The sequence below is a fragment of the Hylaeus anthracinus genome, unplaced genomic scaffold, assembly GCF_026225885.1.
Source record: "Hylaeus anthracinus isolate JK02 unplaced genomic scaffold, UHH_iyHylAnth1.0_haploid 12001, whole genome shotgun sequence".
Taxonomy (NCBI): Eukaryota; Metazoa; Arthropoda; class Insecta; order Hymenoptera; family Colletidae; genus Hylaeus; species Hylaeus anthracinus.
The window spans coordinates 16336743-16356056 of NW_026534348.1; the positions used below are offsets into that span (position 1 = coordinate 16336743).

At 40.2% G+C, this 19314-nt stretch overlaps 1 protein-coding gene across 22 annotated transcripts in view; it reads right to left on the minus strand.

Annotated features, from left to right (window-relative positions):
• Positions 1-19314, minus strand: part of LOC128890561 (tropomyosin Per a 7.0102) — a 41055-nt gene that overhangs the window by 3005 nt on the left and 18736 nt on the right. For 4 of the 22 annotated variants that reach the window (XM_054149173.1, XM_054149176.1, XM_054149163.1 and 1 more), the window contains 7 exons: positions 18188-18321; positions 15118-15235; positions 11565-11635; positions 9970-10045; positions 9294-9356; positions 7992-8061; positions 356-921 (listed from right to left, as the gene is read on the minus strand). In XM_054149173.1, coding sequence (XP_054005148.1) covers positions 836-921; positions 7992-8061; positions 9294-9356; positions 9970-10045; positions 11565-11635; positions 15118-15235; positions 18188-18321 — 618 coding nt within the window. In that variant the 3' untranslated portion in view covers positions 356-835. Of the gene's footprint in view, positions 1-267; positions 922-3002; positions 6692-7991; positions 8062-8825; positions 8889-9293; positions 9357-9969; positions 10046-10609; positions 10681-11564; positions 11636-15117; positions 15236-15684; positions 15803-18187; positions 18322-19314 lie in introns of those variants that run through there. The other 18 variants (XM_054149175.1, XM_054149165.1, XM_054149185.1 and 15 more) reach the window with 12 other exon arrangements.

Genomic DNA, 19314 nt, shown 5'->3' on the forward strand with positions numbered 1-19314 from the left:
AGAGGTGTTATTGTTTAGTTTGGTAGAGGGGTTAATCTAAGCTAGGGTCGATGGGACCGACGAACACGAGATTCGGAAAGGACAGAAATTCGTTGCAGGGTTAACATCGGTGGTTCTTGAATTACTTAAGCTCACAGGACAGTTTAGAATAAGATTCTTGGTTTTTCGAAGCACCTGACACCGTTCGGAGAGGAAAAGGACGCACTTCATCATCGGTACATCGCCACATTTTTACATAGATTCACGTAGAAAAATATAGTCACCGTGTATATTTTTCAAGCTTTTTATTGCACTATGATTGCTTCCTGTGTCGAAGCGTTTCCAGAGGATTAAGGTAACGGCATACAGTCGACAATTTCTGGGGCATAATCTTTATTTGCCTGTGTTCGTCTGTGGTTACATAGATCGACGTTGCGTTTCGATATTCGAAGGTGAATCGAAACTAAGTACTTACCGGTGTTTCTGTCACGGGGCGAGGAACATAGTTACAAATAAATGAAAAAAAGAGGCGAATAATAAATAGGTGAACCGTGACACGATTAGGATTCCAAGGGGACTCCGTCGAGTTAATTTACATCGAAAGAACAGAAAAAGGGAGCCCATTCTGATAAGCCAGAATGGAGCGTGTCTCTTTGATAAATAAAAAAGAATGGGAGAACGCGGAACGTAGTTTTATGACGTAGTAATTTTTCAGTTACAATAACTAAGTTTTATACGTAAGCGGGTTGTGGCCGACTTGGGTGAAGCGACCATGATCGTGATCGATCATTTCCCTCGATATCGGCCAAAAGTGATCTTCGACAGCCGATGGACGCGTTCGATCGCCGAGTACCAATTAATTCTTCTCGATCAATTCGGTGAAAGTAAGGTCCAGGTCGTCGCAGATGTATTTGTACTTTTCTTTCTCGTGTACAAGCTCGTCTGAAACGAAAGATGGTCATGTTAGACATTGGAAACCACGTACAATGACGCCCCAATATGAAATTCCTTATGCGTATTGCAGATATAAAATTATCCTTATAAAAACACACGATAGTTGGTATCCTAGAAATTAAAAAATTCCTCCACCACTTCTGTACACTGAAGAACCTCGCTAATCCGATCGAGTTTGTTATTTAATGTTTCTAATACACATAGGTACTCCTAGAGTTTGAATATTTATGAGGATTATAAATTGATTGCTATTTTTAAAGCTAGGTTTGGATTAGTGTTCTTATGCAGGTTATAAACTTTATGTTTGCGTTGATAATGTTTAAATGGAAAGCAATGATCTAGATTAACAAGGCTCTACTGTGATATGAAAGTGAAATATGCATTCTGATGTCGATGAAAATGATTTTTGACTCCTTGCCTTTGTACCCTTAGTGACTTTAATCGTATCAAAGGTTGTTTAATGAAAATAAAAACGTAGCATTTCAACCCCTTGAAATAAAAAAGCTACTCTCTTCTATTTCTTTACTCAAAAATTTGTTTAAAATGCCATCACGCAAAGTTTACGATACTTTCACCCCTAATGTCTGAATATCTTTTGAGTAGTCCTGCGCTGTCCACAAACGCGATCTCCGTAATTACCTCGCCCGGTACCAGCGTTTAACAGTAAGTGCACGTTCAAGGCAAGGAGTCGCAGACGTGAAATGCGAAAATAGCTCGTCTGATACGAGGATTACAACTTTCGCGGCTCGAGATAAGATGTTCTCTCGGATAAGGCCAGTCGTGTCGCGTTTAAAACGAGTTGGGAGTGCTGCGGTCGTTAGCGGCGAGTAAGTGGGTTAAAAAGCTCGCAAATGACTTACGGATTACGTTTGTTAAGAGCAAGCGAGATTGTGAGAAAGGTGTCTGTATATTTATTTATTTTTGTTTTCGTAGAAGCGTTAGAAGGGTTGGTTAGTGGCTCGTTAGACGCCGTAGAGCTCCTGGAACGCCTGGTCCAATCCGTCCCCGATCTCCTTGTATTTCTCCTTCTCAACCACCATCTCATCTGCAAGCATTCTCAAGGTTATTTCGAAGCCTTCAACGCCTCCTCGACGATCGTCAGCGATGGCATCGCGTGTTAAGAGCAGATTTAAGGAAAATATCTGTACTCTAGCGTTAACTAAGCTGTATGATCTTAATCGAAGCGTTGCTTAGCGGCAGAGACAGGCAAAATCTTTTCTATTTAAATAGGTATTTTGTCCATCTCTGTGATTTTTAGACAGGAAGTGGAACTTGGTGTAGTGTTTTGGAGGTTGAAGCGTCGCGTTAAATGAAATCGAAGTCTCTTCTAAGGAAGCATGAAGTACTGAAATTCACGATGCAAATTCAATATGAAATATATCGCTAAGCTAAACTATTAAAACTATTCCCTCCTGAAAATATAAAATAGAAAGCAGGAAGATGATTTTTCCGCGCGAGGAACGCAACCTACGCAATTTAAAGCGTCTAAGAAAGGAGATCTAACATCTCACTAATTGGTAATTTAAGAATATTCATATTTTTAGAGAGGATAATCCTTGTTATATATTTCTTCCGTGCAGAAGACGCTATCTCTACTATTTGGACCGTCTGAGACACCTAAATCTCTCTAATTACCATTTCAATAATATTTAACGAGAGGAGCATAAAATAGGAAACTAATTCTTAGTCTATCGATCTTCATTTTAGATTCCGGTTGTTCTCGCGTGTATGGAAAAATCTGATGTTCTGTGTGGAAAATCCTGGAAAGGAAACGGGTCATGCGTGGTAACGGAACGTTGGACTTCTATAAAAATAGCAAATAAAAACAAGCAAGTCTACTCACCGTTGTTTCTTCGATACGTACCGCAGGCAGTTCTCCTGTTGTGCGCGTAGGCATGCAACAACTACACACGGGTTTTTTCTCTCTCTCTACACAACGGGTAGCGGTGTTATTCGCGTTCGCCGCGATGGATCAGTATTGTTAACGTGTTTTAAAACGGGATCGAACATTAGCAGCGTTCGTTAAGTCAACGTAGACAAGACACAACAAACAAAAACAAACGACACACTGTTTTTTCAAAATTAAAATATATATTATAAACAGTTTTATAATAATAGCAATATATATAATAATCATTATCATTACAATGATATTAGTGTTATTATCGTTCCATTCGTTTTATTAATATTAAGTAAATTAATAAACTAAAACTCTCTCGTGAACTCAAGTATCTGCGTTTCCATGTAGTTGTTTTTTATATATATTTTTTTAATTCTTTCGTCTTTCTCCCATTCTCTCTTCCTCTCTCTTTCTCTCTCGATATTCTTGTCTCGGAGGGGTGAAAATCGTGATAACAAAAATTATTATCGTTTAATCGGCAGGACGCGTTGGAAAATCGTAATTGTGCTTTATTTATCCTTTAATTGCGGTTTCGATCGTCGTGCTGTCTCCGAGGACACGTTATACTTCTCTCTCTATCCCTCTCTTCGGGTGACTTTCTGAGATCTCGCAATCAGACAAAATTTCGACACGGGATTTTATATAAATAAAACGACTCTTTCGACCGAACCGGAGGATACGCACAGCCTGGACGCGTGCGGATCGAGTTCGTTTAAATATTGCACAAACTATGCTTGAGAACCTTATAAACGAATCTTATTGACAAAGTATGTAGCAGACTCATCGGATACGCCTCGAAAAGACACCCGAGGAGACTTCCGCTGCGGGAGAATCGCTACAGGGATCGTCGAAGGGATCGAAACGCGTCGAAAACGGTCCCGTTGGGCAGTGTGCGCGCGGCGTCTCTTTGAGGTCGGCCCTCGCGATCGCAAAGAGAAGAAAAAAGTTTATAATGCAACACTAATGCAAATCGGCGAACTAATGCGTCGCGAAGTAAAAGTTCTTTACTCTTCTTTTTTTTTACCCTCGTTTCTTTTTCTCTTTCTTTGATGCGTGACTCGCGGAAACGCGTTTCCCGCGTCGAGGTTCGATTGGCCGTGATTATTACTTCTACGATAATAAATATATACAGGCACGAACGGTAACTGCGTCGAGTGGCTCAGCGTCTGAACGATCGTCTCGTCGAAATAACATATTCATCATCGCGTCGAGGAATGCTTAACGATTGCAGGCCCTTGGAATAATAGCGTACAGATACGCTGTTCAAATTAAATGCAAATGAAAAAATGAAGAAGGAAGTTTTTTCCTTGAAGCCTCCACTTTTCAGAAAATTGAGTTCGAAAGCACGCAGGGCACGCTACCATGTGCGTGCCTAGGGCAAGCGCATTCGGAGCCGATTTTCTCGAAAATGGAGGCCGACACGGAAAAATGTTATTTCACTCTTTCGACCTGCTCTTTTTAAGAGTTATTGAAAACTGTGCTTCTTTTGGTCATATCGTAACGCGCGTCTACAGAATTGGAATACAAATATAGAAAACTTCATAACAGGTTGGCTCTATCGATCGTCGACAAAACTCCATTGCAGTTTTTAGGTCGCAAGCTAAGCTCTACGTTTACGCTAACTTTACGTCTAGATCTATCTAACTTTATTCAACTACGTAAATCGTGGAACTGTCGCGAATCAGTTTGACAGTGAATCACGAATCGCGACAAATTTTTCATCCTCGCTAAGGAATGCTGGCAGTGAGCGTCTTTTAAAAAAATCACCATCAAGAATATCACGAATAAGGGAATTGAGCGTGGAAGAAGAAGGTACTCCTTCTCGCGGACGCTGAGCCGCTGGGAATGCGGAATGTAGGCGACGAGAAGCAAACTAGCGCGTGTTGCTTCTCTTTCCTTAAACGGGGAACCCGCGACTCGGCTCTACGTCGAGGAAAGACGTCTGGCTTGGTTGAATCTGTCAAATATTCCTCTTCAAGGTTGCGTTCAGTTTTATTTTACTATTCCCGTGAACTCGATATAAGTTCAGCCACTTGTCGTTGCTATATCTCTCTCGAGGGAGGTTCTCTAATTGAAGCATGAATTAGTTCGTGGACGTGCCACGAAATGAAATTAAATAAAATTCAGAAAATGGAGGATTAAACCATCTCTAATTGACCCTAAAAGTACCAAATGCTGGATTGCTTCAGCTTCGACGTGGAATTAACTTGGATCAGATGTTAACTAGCGCGATAGTGACCCAGCGGCCTTGAAGTAATCGAGAGGATACGCGTGGACGGAACGCAGCCATGTCTGAAAATACTCGACAAAGTCGTTTGGAAATTCTTTCCCGACGCGTATACGCTTGGATCGATCGCCTCTGTGTCTTGTTTCGCTCAACTATACCGTACTTGTACTCGTCCCCCTCTGCGTTCCCACTACGTCTACAATTTCCGTGGTTCGTATCGTATTCGCGGCATTATGCTAGCTCTCCATTGGAAACACTAACCAGAGATAGTCGGTATCGAAAATAGGAGCTCTTTCACTAGATCAAAATCTTTCATTATTTGGAGAACCTTATTCTTGATAAATGACTATCGAAAGTTAAGTTTTCAATTGGCACTTAGCAGTACTGAATCGCGTTACATCAAGTGCCCTAGGTGATTCTTGCTTTTCTAGGAGAAAGACATTAGCTCCTTGTTGGGACTAATTGTCCTCTTAAAAGGGCAAGAACCACTGAGGCCAGCACCTGTGCTTGATGACTATGTTAGACTGAACTAGTTCACACCAGGCACGTCAAACGTATATCAAGAAGATTGAACATAGTGATTCTTGCTCTATCTGCGATTACTAGTAGATACTAGAGTCTAGAGGGGCAAGAGTCACTGATGACTGTGTCAGACTGAGCTACTTCACACGAAGCGCATCAAACGTGTACCAATCACTCCAAACATAATGGTTCTTGCTATATTAAAAGAACGTCCACCAGTTGATGCTAGAGTCTAGAGCTTCCAGAGAGCTAAGAACCACTGCGTCCAGTATGCTCGGTACATCTTTCATAAGCTTCGTGGAAATCATCATTCTCTATGCCGAAGACACGGTTGAACATCCAACGTAAATGAAGGGAAACGCAGCCGCGTCAAAAGGGAAACAACTCCGACGTCAAACTGAAAAACGCAAAAGAAAAAGAAAAAAAGAAAAGTTCGAAGGCGAAGGGGAAACTACCTTCGAATCCCTTTGACAAACCGCAGCCTACCTCTGGCCTCTCTTTATCCGTCGTCCATTATCGTCTCTCAATCCGCCCTTCTGTCTCTCTGAGTTTCTCTCGCGCGCAAAACACACAGACATGCAACAACAACACACGCACACAAGCATACACACGTAAGAAGAAGCGCGCAACCGGCGCATTTGTTGATTGGGCATACAATGGTAGGGGGGGGGGGGGGGATGTGAGTCTAGCCTAAAAGAGACTGCGAATGGGTTTTCATGTCCGTAAATGTTAACGTGGGGGTGTGCACCATACACACGAAAGCGCTCGCGTCGCACAGCGTGTTTTTTTATCAATCATTTTGTCGCTCTCTCTCTCTCTCTCTCTATCTCTTTTTCCCTGACGTCTGTTTTCGTTCTATTTCCCTTTTCCCAATCTGACATTTAGCTCTTCATTTTTTTTTTTATTCGTCTATCTTTCTCTGTATCCCTAACACACTCTCACTCTTTCTCTTTCTCTCTGTCTCTGAACGTGTCTATAATTTGTGTGTGTTTAAGCCGTGTCTCTCTGTCCGCCGCGAGACACGATCTACATGTTCTGGATGTCATGCAGGGTGGCTTCCATCTCCTCCTGGAGCAATTTGTTTTTCTCTCTCTCAGCGGCAAGGTCGTCTGGAAAGATTACTGGTTAGAGGGAGGCGCACACGCAAAACCACACGCGCTAGCTCGCAGAGCAAGACCAGCAGCCGACGGTTAGAGTACAGGATGAATGTATATATGCACAACACACGTCACACGCGACCACGCGATATTACATCATCGGTTTCTCTGGTCGTTGGTGTTAGTCTTCGGGCAAATTACGGGATTTCAGGGGGTTTTCTGCTCAACTGAGGGGAATGGCAGGGATGATGTTCCATTGCGAGAAGAAGAATCGGTCGATTGTACGAGGTTTGCTACGTGTCATGTGAAACATGTCGTGCGTGAAGTTCTGGTGCAATTGTTTACAATGAGGATGACTGTCGAACTCAAAACGAGCCTTGTCATGGATTTGAGTCATCTTCAGACTGTCGTCTATTGATAGTCTCTCATTTTACGCACACGATGCATTCATGAGTTTACTTGGATCATACATTAACGGTAGGTTATTATTTTTCAATTATTAATTAAGTGTTGTTATGGTTTGTCATCATACTCTTACATGTTCAGGCTTGTGGACTCATCATTTGTATTTTAATTGTGGATCTGAAGATGATTCAAGTACATGAATTGAAACGTTTCGAAAAGTTGTAGTTTCGATTACGAAGCTCTTGAATGGAACTATTTTATTTGTTGACAGATTCTTTTTCTCTGATTGGAGATGGGAATGAAAATAGATACACGTGTTTTTAACGAGTTTGCAGCTACTGTAGATGTTCCCTTTTCCCATCTAAAAATCTCAGAAATATTTGAGAGCTACGTGGTGTTAACGACCAACATCAATTTTTCCAGGAAACAAGTACCACCCTTAAACAGCCTGTCTCATTAAAATACCGTGTACCCAACTACTCATCTCCGCCTAATTCTAACGTTCCAAATGGCAGTCTACACTTTCATTAATCTTCGAGCACGTTCGGCTTTATCTACTGAAATAAATCGACTCGGGTGAATGGGTTTTCACTGAGTTTGGAAAGTAAACGGGTTGGACGGGTGTCGATGAATCCCTAACGAATTACCATAATCGCGTAAGAGCTCTATGGTACAGTCTCAGTTTTCATGTTTTGCTCCCTTCGATTCTCTCTCTCTTTCACATTTCGATGAACGTAAAGTCTAGTGCTGGAAATATCTCGATGAAAGGACGAAGTAACCAAGTGTTACTATGCGATTCAATTCAAAGAAAATACATGACGCGTGTCCGTGAAAGTAAAAGTCACTGGATAAGTAATAATCGCGAACGAGAGATGAAATGAGTGAAAAGATGTCAACGAATACGCACCTTCGAGCCTGTCGACCTCTTTCTGGAGTTTCTGCACGGATCTTTCTGCGAACTCGGCGCGAGCTTCAGCCTGTAGTAAGAGGAAGAATACATAAGTATGGATAATGCTATTCTATTGACGTGATTTGTCGTCGATTTTAAAATTTGTGCCTCTACATTTAGAAAGGTTTCATGCAGACCTTGACGACAATTTAAGGAACGTATTACGCATATGTAAACCATATGTGATAGAATTATGCTACTCCAAGTATGGTTTGAAAATCTGAAAACAATTTTTGTTCTTTTTTTTTTCTTTTTAAAATCGACAAGTTCATGGTAATCTCATTTTGTTTATATTAGTGAACTCCACTCGTTATTTCTTATTAATAAGCTTCACTCCATGCTTCAACTCTTTATTCTATTTTTTAAATAAATTCGCACGTAGTTAATCGCGCACATTATGCGTCTGTAACACACTGAACACTCCAATAATCGTACCTCGTAATCGCAAACACAGATGATATCGTTATCCTTCTATCTGATATAAACATTAATTATTCGTTAGAAAATTTTGACTTAATCAATTTTCTTTTTCTGTTCTTCGTACTTATGCGTAATATGTGAAACGGTGATTAAAACGTGAGATATATGTGCACAATAAAAGAGCATACTGTATAAAGGAGCCAGTGTCTAATTAAACAATCGTGAACCAAAAAGATACATATAAAAAGAAATGTTTAATTCCAACATAGGATCGAAAGGATCGTTTCTAAATTTCTATTCGAATTGAATCTCGCGAATGGAAAATTCTCCACCTGGAGTCTACCACTTCCGGTTCGATTCATCGGGACTTACCTCTTTCAATTGGCTGTCCAGTATCTTCACCTGGCCCACGAAAGTCTCCTCTCTTTGCGTCGCCTAGTTTTAGTCAAGCGTAAAAAAAAAGAGAGAAAAACGTCTCACGTTAGGGTCAGAAAAATAAAAGAGAACTAAAGAAACACAGTAATTGGTTATACAAATACAGGGTGGACCGTTGGTTTCCAAACTGAGTTTTGCAAACGAAGAGAGTTCGTTATATTTATATTGATTCGTTAAAAAATTGTATTGCTCATTTTGTAAAAGTACTAGTATGAAGTGTTGTTATGCATTAGAAATTTTCTCTCGCTCCCCCAATTTGGAAAACAATGGTGTCTTCAAAGGGGTAATAAATAAAGGGGCAACGGTTTAGCGAGTTAATGGTTTAGCATAACGGTGGAAATCTCGCGACGACAAATCACACACTTGGCAAACCAAGATGCAGAGCACTCTCAAAAGGATCTGTACCTCCTTTAGACGAGTGGTAAGAGTCTTAATTTGGTTCTTGTACTCCTCCTCGCGCTGGTTGGCCTATGTACAGTAACGTGAGCATTATCTATCTCGAAATCAACTGTTTGCTCCGACGACCCCCCATAAATCTACTGGGCAAACTTCCTACATTTCTTACATCCGCGTGTTTGCCGAACACTTGCAAAACCTCTGCGCTCCGAGAAGAATCGCACGACTCGCTTCTACTTTGTTGTTTTAACTGTGATATACCGCGTTGCCCCCTTCAATTTCTATGTTCGAAGAGGTTTTGCTGCGTTGTGTAATTTTAAGAAAGTTAACAAGGAAGTGTCTGAAAATTTGGAATCATTTGTCTCTTATTTCATTATAAAATACATGTAGGTGTGTTCATTCTAAGGATATCATTAATTTGTAAATAATTTGGTCGGCTTAGGTAGCGAGTTACAATAATAAAAAGTGTAATCATTTTTTTGGCATAAATTCTGTTGCAATGTACACCCTGTATGCCTTCATTTCTTTTTCGTCCGTCTCGAACAATACGAGAAAAATTGCTCGATATCTAAACGTGTATTTGTCGTGTTTCACAAGAAAGTGAATTCGAAAGGGAGAGAAAGTGAACATAGACACCGGTTTTTTCGTAAATATTTTTGTACGGCGAATCGTTCATGGCGCTTACCTTCTCTTCGGAGACCTCGAGGGATTTCAAGTTGTTGCCAACCACGCGTAATTCCTCTTCCAGCTCGACGATCTTTCTGCAAAATGAATCAGCGGTTAGAATGAGTCCCAACTACCTGCTCAGTTCCTACCTGAGCGTGCGCTCTGTGGGGCGAACACTTGGTCATTTTGCCCATGCTTCTTTACACTTGCTTTTAAAATTATTTATCACTCTATGGATTCTTTTTAAGAGCTTTGAAAATTACAATGGAAATGAAGTCGAAGTATTTTCATACGCAAGTTGTTTACATATAAGTGATGCAAGTGTTGGTTACTTTAATCGACAAGAATCTTAGTAGCGTATTTAGAGACTGCTTTTGACAATATTTGTATCCTTAAAAATATGTGTTTTTTTAGAAAGCAATTATTTTGGTTGAAGTCACATATCGTGGATCATCCAATATCAGAAAAGTCATCCCTTTTTAAATATTACCTACAGATGTATTCACCCCTTCTTGAATTTTTCTTTAAAAAAAAATAGTTTTCTCCATAATACTTCGTTTGATTTGCCATGGACCAGTGTTCGCCCGGTGTCAGACAAGCGTAGAGTTGGAGAAGAAACAGGGTTGGGCAACGATTCATGCACAAACTGAACCACCTACCCTTCGGACAGTTCGGCCTTCTCCTCGGCGCGTTCGAGGTCCTGTTCCATCATGACTAGTTTTCTGGCAACCTGTGATCAACAGCCACACGTGTCATGCGAGAAAGCAAGGATATGAGGACTTAAAAAAAACAAGAAACGCGAAAAATACAGAACAAAAATCGTATATAACGCATGCAAAGGGTTCTGCTTCTCCATCCTTCATTTGCTGGGCTGGTCTGCTACGGAGGGACTTCGTCAAATAAACAATTCTATAAACCTGTGGCTTTGTTATCCAAGAGAATGACTGAGAAAGAATTAGAAGATAGAGATAGAATGTAGGTGAAACATTTTTCTTTTATGTGACTAATCTGTTTCGTTCGAATTCATGCTCTTGGATGGGGAGGACCTGAGGGATGCCTTCGTTGGGGGGCTGTAGCTATTGGGAATAGAAGCATTTCTGTTTAGAGATTCAAATAATATTCGTGGAATAGCTAGAATTCAAATTTAAAATAAAATTTTGTAGAATATTAATAGCTTCACTGCTATGATGATTTCTAAACACTCATCTCCACGAATGTATTTAACTCTACGTTCTCGTCAAAAATCGCAATTGTATTTTTTCCAATATTTTCTGCTCTAAACATAAATTGTTCAGACTTCTATTAAATAGTGCTGATCGTCCCTCCAACTCCGATTTCCCTTAGGTCGCTGGACAAACATAATATAACCAGATTAAGGACAACGAAGAGCGTCGAGTTCGCAAAACAAAATGGCCACACGCATGTTTTAGACACATTCGCACACACGTGGTTCGTTATCGTCGCCCAGGAGGAATCGTGAAGAAAGTGCGACGAAAAGAAGAAGAACAAAAATTAATGGGGGAGAACAAACTCGTTTTGGCACTCGTGGGGGTGGGTTGCGAAGGCGTAGAAAGGGTGGGGAGGACTGTTTCTTTTGAAAAACGAGATGCTTACGACTCTCCGGCCTCGGCACGTTCCTCGGCGCGTTCTAGATCGGCCTCAACCATGGCCAATTTACGGGCGACCTGTATAAACGACACATACACACGGTTTCTCCTTATTCTCCGTTTCATCTCCCTAAGATCTTTCTCTTTCTCTCGCGTTTGGTCTTGGCCAGCATCTGGGCCAAGATCGACGATCTGGCATCGATCTTGCCACCGCCGGAGATGGGCAAAATTTTTATTTGAGCTCTGAGCAGACTTCTCAATTTATATAAATTTCAATTCGTTCGTTACGAAATACTGTCTTTCTCTAAATTGAATTCTACTTTTTTATGTCACTCAATAAAATATTTCGTAATGATACATACAATATTAATATACTGAGTGTAGATAAACTCATAATTTTGCCCACCTTAGACGGTCCATGGCGACGTCGCTTCACCGTCTGGAAGAGTTCGCCATGATTGGAGACATTCTCGCTCCTTGTACGTACCTTCGAGTTTCTTTTTTAACGTTTAGAGACTAACCAACTTTAACTAGATCACGATGCGCCAGTCGACTTCCGCGAGTACGCAGAATTTGTAAAAGTTAAAGCTCTTGTCCACAAACAGAGGGGAATATGCAATTATGAATATTAAAAACGATTTGAATACAAATCCAATAGCTAAAGGTTCGAATCAATATTCAGTAGCCACAGTTTCGAATGAATATTCCATCGATAACCGAGGGCTACGCTCCGATCGAGTCTAAGTCGATAAAACTAAGGAAAAAAAATATTGATCTAAAGTATAGACTCAATTTACATTTCTAATATACTTTGAATTCATTCGCTACGTACTGTTCGAGCGAAACTTTGCATCTCTGCTCACCAGTCGGGATAACGTTTATCGTGGAACTCTTCCAGACGCGGAGGGCATCTTTTAAAAAGGATCGAGCGAACAGATAAGAACGCGAGCGATCTCGCTCCGTTCTTGAACGCCGTCGATCGCCTCGAACGGACTGGAAATCGTTCGAACACCGATCGAGGTCGTCGTAGAAAAATCCATAGAGTCGTTCATTGAATCGATAACAAAATGAAATCGAAATTGCTCTTTCGTTTGTCTACGACGACCTGTTCCATTTCATACGCATGCAAAAGGACTCCTTGCGCGAGCGTGACGCATCCACCTTTGCAAAATGATTTCTTTGATCGAATGAATCGTGTAGAGCTAGTTGGTATAAAAAACGACTCAGTAACGAAGGTATTCAAATAGAAAGAGTATCGGAGTCTCATCTATCTTATGAATTCATTTTAAATGCAACATGTCAGAGGTTAAAACGAAAGCTATCGTTTAAGGAACAATCTGCGCGACGCTCGCACGTTTCAGGAGTCGAGGGTGAAAAGTAAGTGATTACTGCATCGAGCCAGGAAGAAAAAAGTCGATGCTGTCAAGGCTCGCCCCCACTGATCCGAGCTGCAATAATTGTTATGCGGTTAGATCATTAGGGCAAGCAGAAAATACTGAAAATTCCGACACTCCACTGCAATCAGACGTTAATTAAACACACAGTGATTAGTCTTCGTACCTACGATTAATCTCTAAAATTCGTTACTAGGATCGGTTACAGTCACGTTGGAAGTTACGAAGATGCTCCAAGCTCGCTCGAGCGCTAGAAAATCGTGGATGTATCGATTCCAAGTGAAACTCACGGAGAACTTTCCTTTCTGCCCGTCTAATACTCCGCGGAGTATATTAATGTTACGTCGTAGTCCGCTCGTGCTCGTCGTTGCGTTTTCGCAACGTGTTTTACATGCCAGGAAAGTTCCCTCGCTTATCTCGTAATTTTATTCGCCAAAGCGCATTCCTCCGTAACGATTACTCGAGAATTCTCGATTATAACATGAAACTTCCGCCAGAGGAGCGATCGAAAGGCTTCATCGAGCCTTTTATTCTAATACGCAGACCGTAATGGCTAAGGAAGCGACATCCTTTCTCGTGCAATCATGCAATCACTCCGAGTTCTAATTCAGTATGTTCCACAAACATGGTTTTCGAACATTTAACCTTTGGATATTATTTCCGCTGATGATATTATTTCAGCAATATCAAGAATATTATGATACAAGTAACAGCGTGTAAATTTTTTTATGTATAAGATCTCTAGCGTTGATATTTTATATTTACATGGTTGTTTGAGTGTATAAATCGAGAAGTTGTATAATTACTTAGGCGAGGTGGTTTTTGTGCTACTGATTAATTCAGCAGTGGAAAGGTTAAAGGTAGAGTCTACATTCTTTCTTTTACTTCATTCTGTGTTCTAAGCAGATGCTTGATTGTTTAGCTATCGAGTGATCGAAATTGCAAAATTCAGGATAATGCTTGCGAATGGGCAGAACCAGATAATAACGATCTTCCCTCCTCAGAACACAATAATTCCATTTACATCCTTGGCTAGAAGTCCATTGACCAGCAAATGAATTAAAACTAATCTACCTGTATAAATAATGTACAATACTATTATTTTATAATTTATTATTCGTGTTATTATTTGGTTCCAACCAGTTTATTTTGAATTCTCCGTAACTTCCACGCGAGCACGCGACACCACCTACCAGGACAGATGGATTTTCGAACATTTTCGGAGCTACGTTCCGAATTCCAGCAAAGCAAAAGAGTCTTTGGACAAAAGCAGCACCATTGTTGAAACGAGACCCACGACGAGCCCCGTTCTTATCACAACACATAATTAACAATTCGCGGTGGCCAGTTTCCGCTCGGACGAACCGAACACGCGGACCAAACATATAACAATATACATATTCACGGGGTTGACGAGCGACCAAAAAAGTGGTTTTAGAACGTTATCGAACTGAATTTTCGTCAAAATTATTATTAAGATTATTATTATTAATTTCTTTTCCTATCAAACTGGCACTTGTGAAGCTTATTACTCTCCGTTTCAACGAATCACTTGAAAATCACAGATATACAGCGGTCCTATGTCAAGTCGCGCTCAAAAACACGTGACACAGTTACTCGTACGCGTGTTGTCACCACTTCCACCCCCCCCCCCCCAAGATTTAAAACTATTTCCTCCTCGTTCTCTACGCCATTTCCTCGATCCCCTGATAGATCATGCGAACACTGCACTTTTTACCCGTCGAATCGATCAATGCACTTGCTCGACGAAATCACAGACGATTGCTATTATACTCACGGTATCACCCCTAATTATCAAATTACGTTTCGCTCTCCTGCACGGAAACACTTTTGAACGGGACGAGAAATTCGTGGGAATTTGAATTTGTTTGGAATCGACAGATGGGAGCGTTGTTTGTCCGGTACCAAAAAATATGGAATTCGTGATTGTTCGCGAGGGTATTCGATTCGAACGAGACACGTCTCGCGATTTTGGTTACCGGGGGGCCACGGTGGTTTCGAGCACACAGAGAGAAGACAAAGAGTTACGGGGTTAGGCACTATCTCGATTATCAACTAGGAACAATCGTCATCGTCGTGATCGTTATTTTTATCGTTATCAGTGTCACTGCAGCCATCACGCTTGACAGTCGTGGGCTCGCGAACCTCATCATATTTCTTGTCAGCCTCTTCAGCAAGGAACCTGGCCTCCTTCAGCTGATTTTCGAGGGCGTCCATACGCTCTTCGTCCGCCAAGCTGCGATTCTCGAGAATCTTGCGGGCTCTTTAATAATTACCACAAAGAATCGGGATTAACATACTAAAACGAATCAATGTGCTGCGAGAGAATGGAGTAACTTAGATTAAACGATGAGGCGTTCCAGGGTGATCCGCTCTGGAGCCCGCCGATGAACCTGGAAGGAACCATGAGGAACCAAGTGGCGATTGGTCTAGATGAGCCTCGGTTCAGATGAAGGAGTTTTCGTATAACGACGTGGACTTTGCAAAAATATTTATCATACTCATTTGAATATATAATTTTTATATAGAAATTGTTGTGTCTTCGATAAAATTCGAAGCCCTTTTTATAAATCATCAATAACTAAATAAAATGGGAAGAACTGTTTCATAAATTGTGGACCATAGCCTGGCTCGTCGAGACGATCGCTAATTCGCTCCTTAAGAGTTTGTCGATCGACAAAGACTTTCGTTTTTCGCTGGTACGTGACCCACCTCCTCGTATTTTTTATCCGCCTCCTCGGCGATCAGTTTAGCCTGTGCTAGCTGCTGCTCCAGCAAGGATACCCGGTCATCCTCCATATTGGTACGGTTTTCGAGTGCCTTGCGTATCCTAGCGATCGATTATCATTCGACATTTAGCTTTGGTTCAATCGCCGTTGAAAGAAAGATCATCGAAATACTCAAGAGTCTGTTAAACTCGCTTTCGATTCGAGTGCAATTCATTACGTATTCTCTTAATAATCGATTTGTATAGAAAATGAAGTAGAAACTTCTGACTAAAATTTTAAATCGTTGCTTAATAATGGACTAAAATGTATAAAACACCAAAAGTTGGTAGTATTAACTTTCCTTCTAAAAATTTCTCAAAAATCTGAATATACGTTAAGAAGAGCAGAGTCTACTTCAAAATACAGTGTCTCCACATTCATTTATTTTGAGGAATAATTGGAATTTTCGAAAGAGACAAAATGAACGCTATGAATGAAGAAAGTACCAGCTACAACTTGGCAGCCACTTTCATAATAAAAAAACTTTTTGACCCCTACGACTTAGATAAGCGACGCAAGAATGTTTCCCAGCGAATAAAACAATGATAAAATACGCTTTCCGCGAATCCCCAATTGGCTATTACGAGAAACCGCGAATGTCCGTCTGTTTTCAGCCGCGATAAATCACTTATCTTAGACACTACTTTGCTTAGACACATATGTGCGTGTGATGGTTACCGATGGAAAGCACAAAATGTTTCTTAAGATGTGGATAACTATAGCATATTAAATTATAAATTCAAGAGAAAAAATTCTAGAAGAAAGTTTTTATAACCTTTATGTCTTGAATTCGTCCTGGCAATGCGGCCTAAACCTTAAGAAACAATTTTGAACGCAGCTGGAATGTCACGGTCTCTTATCGATAATCTTTATCAAGGCAAATAAAAATATTGTGGCAAAGTCTGGAAAAGCAATCTCGGAGTTCTTTCAACGTCGAAAGGTTAGTTCTATCGATAGCTATCTGGGTTGACGTCAGATGAAATTCGTGGGAAAGAGCGTGCATGAAGAATGAAATGCACTAATCAATATTTTTATCAATTAATACCTCATAGAGAAAATGTTTTGTTTGAAGTACTAGAAAATATTATATAATTGATAGATTAATTCGACTCTGCTATGATCGTGTTTGGTCAATTATTGTGAACTCGATATCAAATTCAGCGCTCGTGCAATGTTTAATCGCGTCACCGTTCAATTAAACACCCACTTCGCGCTGCGTAATGAAAACGCATTCATGAAATTACAGTAATTGCTACTTCGCTTCCAGCCTTATGTTTTCTGCAATAACGCCCGTGCGTACATTAGATTATTAGATAAGCACGAGTCGCCCATGTAGCTCTGCATTTGGGCCATTATTAGCCACGAGAGATTACAATGCAGCATCGTTGATTTATAAATAGACCCCAATGGCATCTCATTAGGCCAATCTAATAAGTGATTTCGAGAAAACGCTCTTTCGACTCGACTTTCATTGATGATCCAGTTAGTTTCGATTCTTGGGGATTCACACGTTGATTGGATAAATAAACACAGCCTCAAATTATTGCAAAAATTCATGAGGACATTGATCAAAATATTAAGAATAATTAAAGAATGGGTACTTATAGTGTGTAAAAATAATCAGATACAATTGGAACAACGTTGAAAAAAAATTGGTTTGATCTTTTCTATTTTATTAAACTTTACTTTTTGAAGAGGCTATGCGAATGCTCTCTTAAGTAATCGTTGTATACCAACCGATTCCATTATTGCAATAATTTTGGGGCGTGTCCCAAATGAGTACCTATGTACACTCTGAAATAAATCTCGTGTTTAACTGTCTAGCAAACATTTTACTCTCTTATCGTGCAGGACAGATAATAGCTGATAAAATCGCGGAAAAATTGCAATTTCCATTATCAGAAAGAAAAAAAGAAAAAACATTACAAGTAATTCCGAAATTGCTCAGCTTCTATGAATTACTTATTATCAGAAATGAGCAAAACAATATCTAAAAACTATTTCAATTAACGAGCGCAAGATAAATAACCATTCACTCAACAATTGCAATTCGAACTACACAATGAAATATTTCTCAACAAATGCCATTAATAAATTGCTATATCTTGCTTCTACTCGTCGTTATTCGCATACTATTCTGCTCATCTCCGCGACCTTCTACGTTAGTTTAATTTAGAACAGAGTCCCTGAACTTGCCCGCATCGAGCAAAGCGCGGGAACTCAACTTTCGCTGAATCGATAAATCCCACGAGTGCTATTATCTACCCATTGAGTAAAACGGTTACTATAACGCGAGGAAGTAAACGAGCCTTTCCTTTTTATAAATATCCATTAATGCCTTGGGGAGCATTTGACAATGGGTTCGCGCCGGGAGGGATATTTATAAAAATTACGTGCTCGTTCTTCGTGTAAGTGAAATGAATAAAAAAATCTGTGGCATCGTTTACCGTTCGCTCTCATCTGCGGCTTGCGACGCCTCTGCTAATTTAGCAGTGGCGGTCGCGAGGCGCTCCTCGGATCTCTCGAGGTCCTCCTCCAGCAGCTGAATGCGACGATTCAGGGCTGCAACCTCTGATTCAGCCTGCAAACAGAAGAGAAAAGAGTTAATATGTGTAACAATTGTTACTCGTAATAATCTAGCTTTAAATTTCCTGTTTCATTACTGTACTGCATAACTAGATCATCTAACTACAGAGGTTCCCATGTGTTTTTAAAAAGGATGAACTCATTTCTTGTGTTACTATTTCTAATTCATTATTTATTAATGATCTTTTAAAAAAGTCATGACTCATAAAAGACAGTTACTATTATATCAAAGTTACTAATAGTCAGAACTGATAGATGCTATAAAGCGTATGACTTTTATAATTTTATAATACAATATATATCTCGAGAAGTTCGATAAAGTCAACAGTTCTATTACTGATTCCGAACTCGATACCGATACAGTTACTAACGCGTCATCGGACCAATGATAAAGCTGATTGCAGCGTTGGCAAAACATAATAGCAAGACACTGCTTACATCCTCGAGGCTGAAGCTCGAGGAAGTCTCAAACCGGTAACAGTTTCCTGAGTTTAGGCTTCCGAATGTGAGTCGCATCCTTTTAAAGAAATCAGCGGTCTAACGCATGCGATAAAATACCAAATTTTCGATGAACTTCAAGCACTTTCTTTCGCGTTTTATTTAATTCGGTCAAAAGTGGCTGCATTCGAGTATTTAAAATTTCTAAGAGACGTTATCGCTAGACACGGCGACGTATTATGAAAACATATCCCAACCATATGTATTTATGCAAAGTGAAGCATTAACATTAATACATTAATTTACGAAACATATTCTGCATACATTTTGTACGCGTATTTACCTATCATTATTTCTAAACAGACAAGTAGGTGTAAACATGAGCGACACGGCGATAGTCCAGAAATTAATCATTCCAGAATAAATTAGAGTGAAAATTCGACGAAGTAGGAGGAATCTTTTGATAAATAACGTTTGCAAGCCTCGGCAAGGAGTAAACTTTGGACTTCGAATTTCATAACGATTATCTAAGATAGGAATCGATATTTCA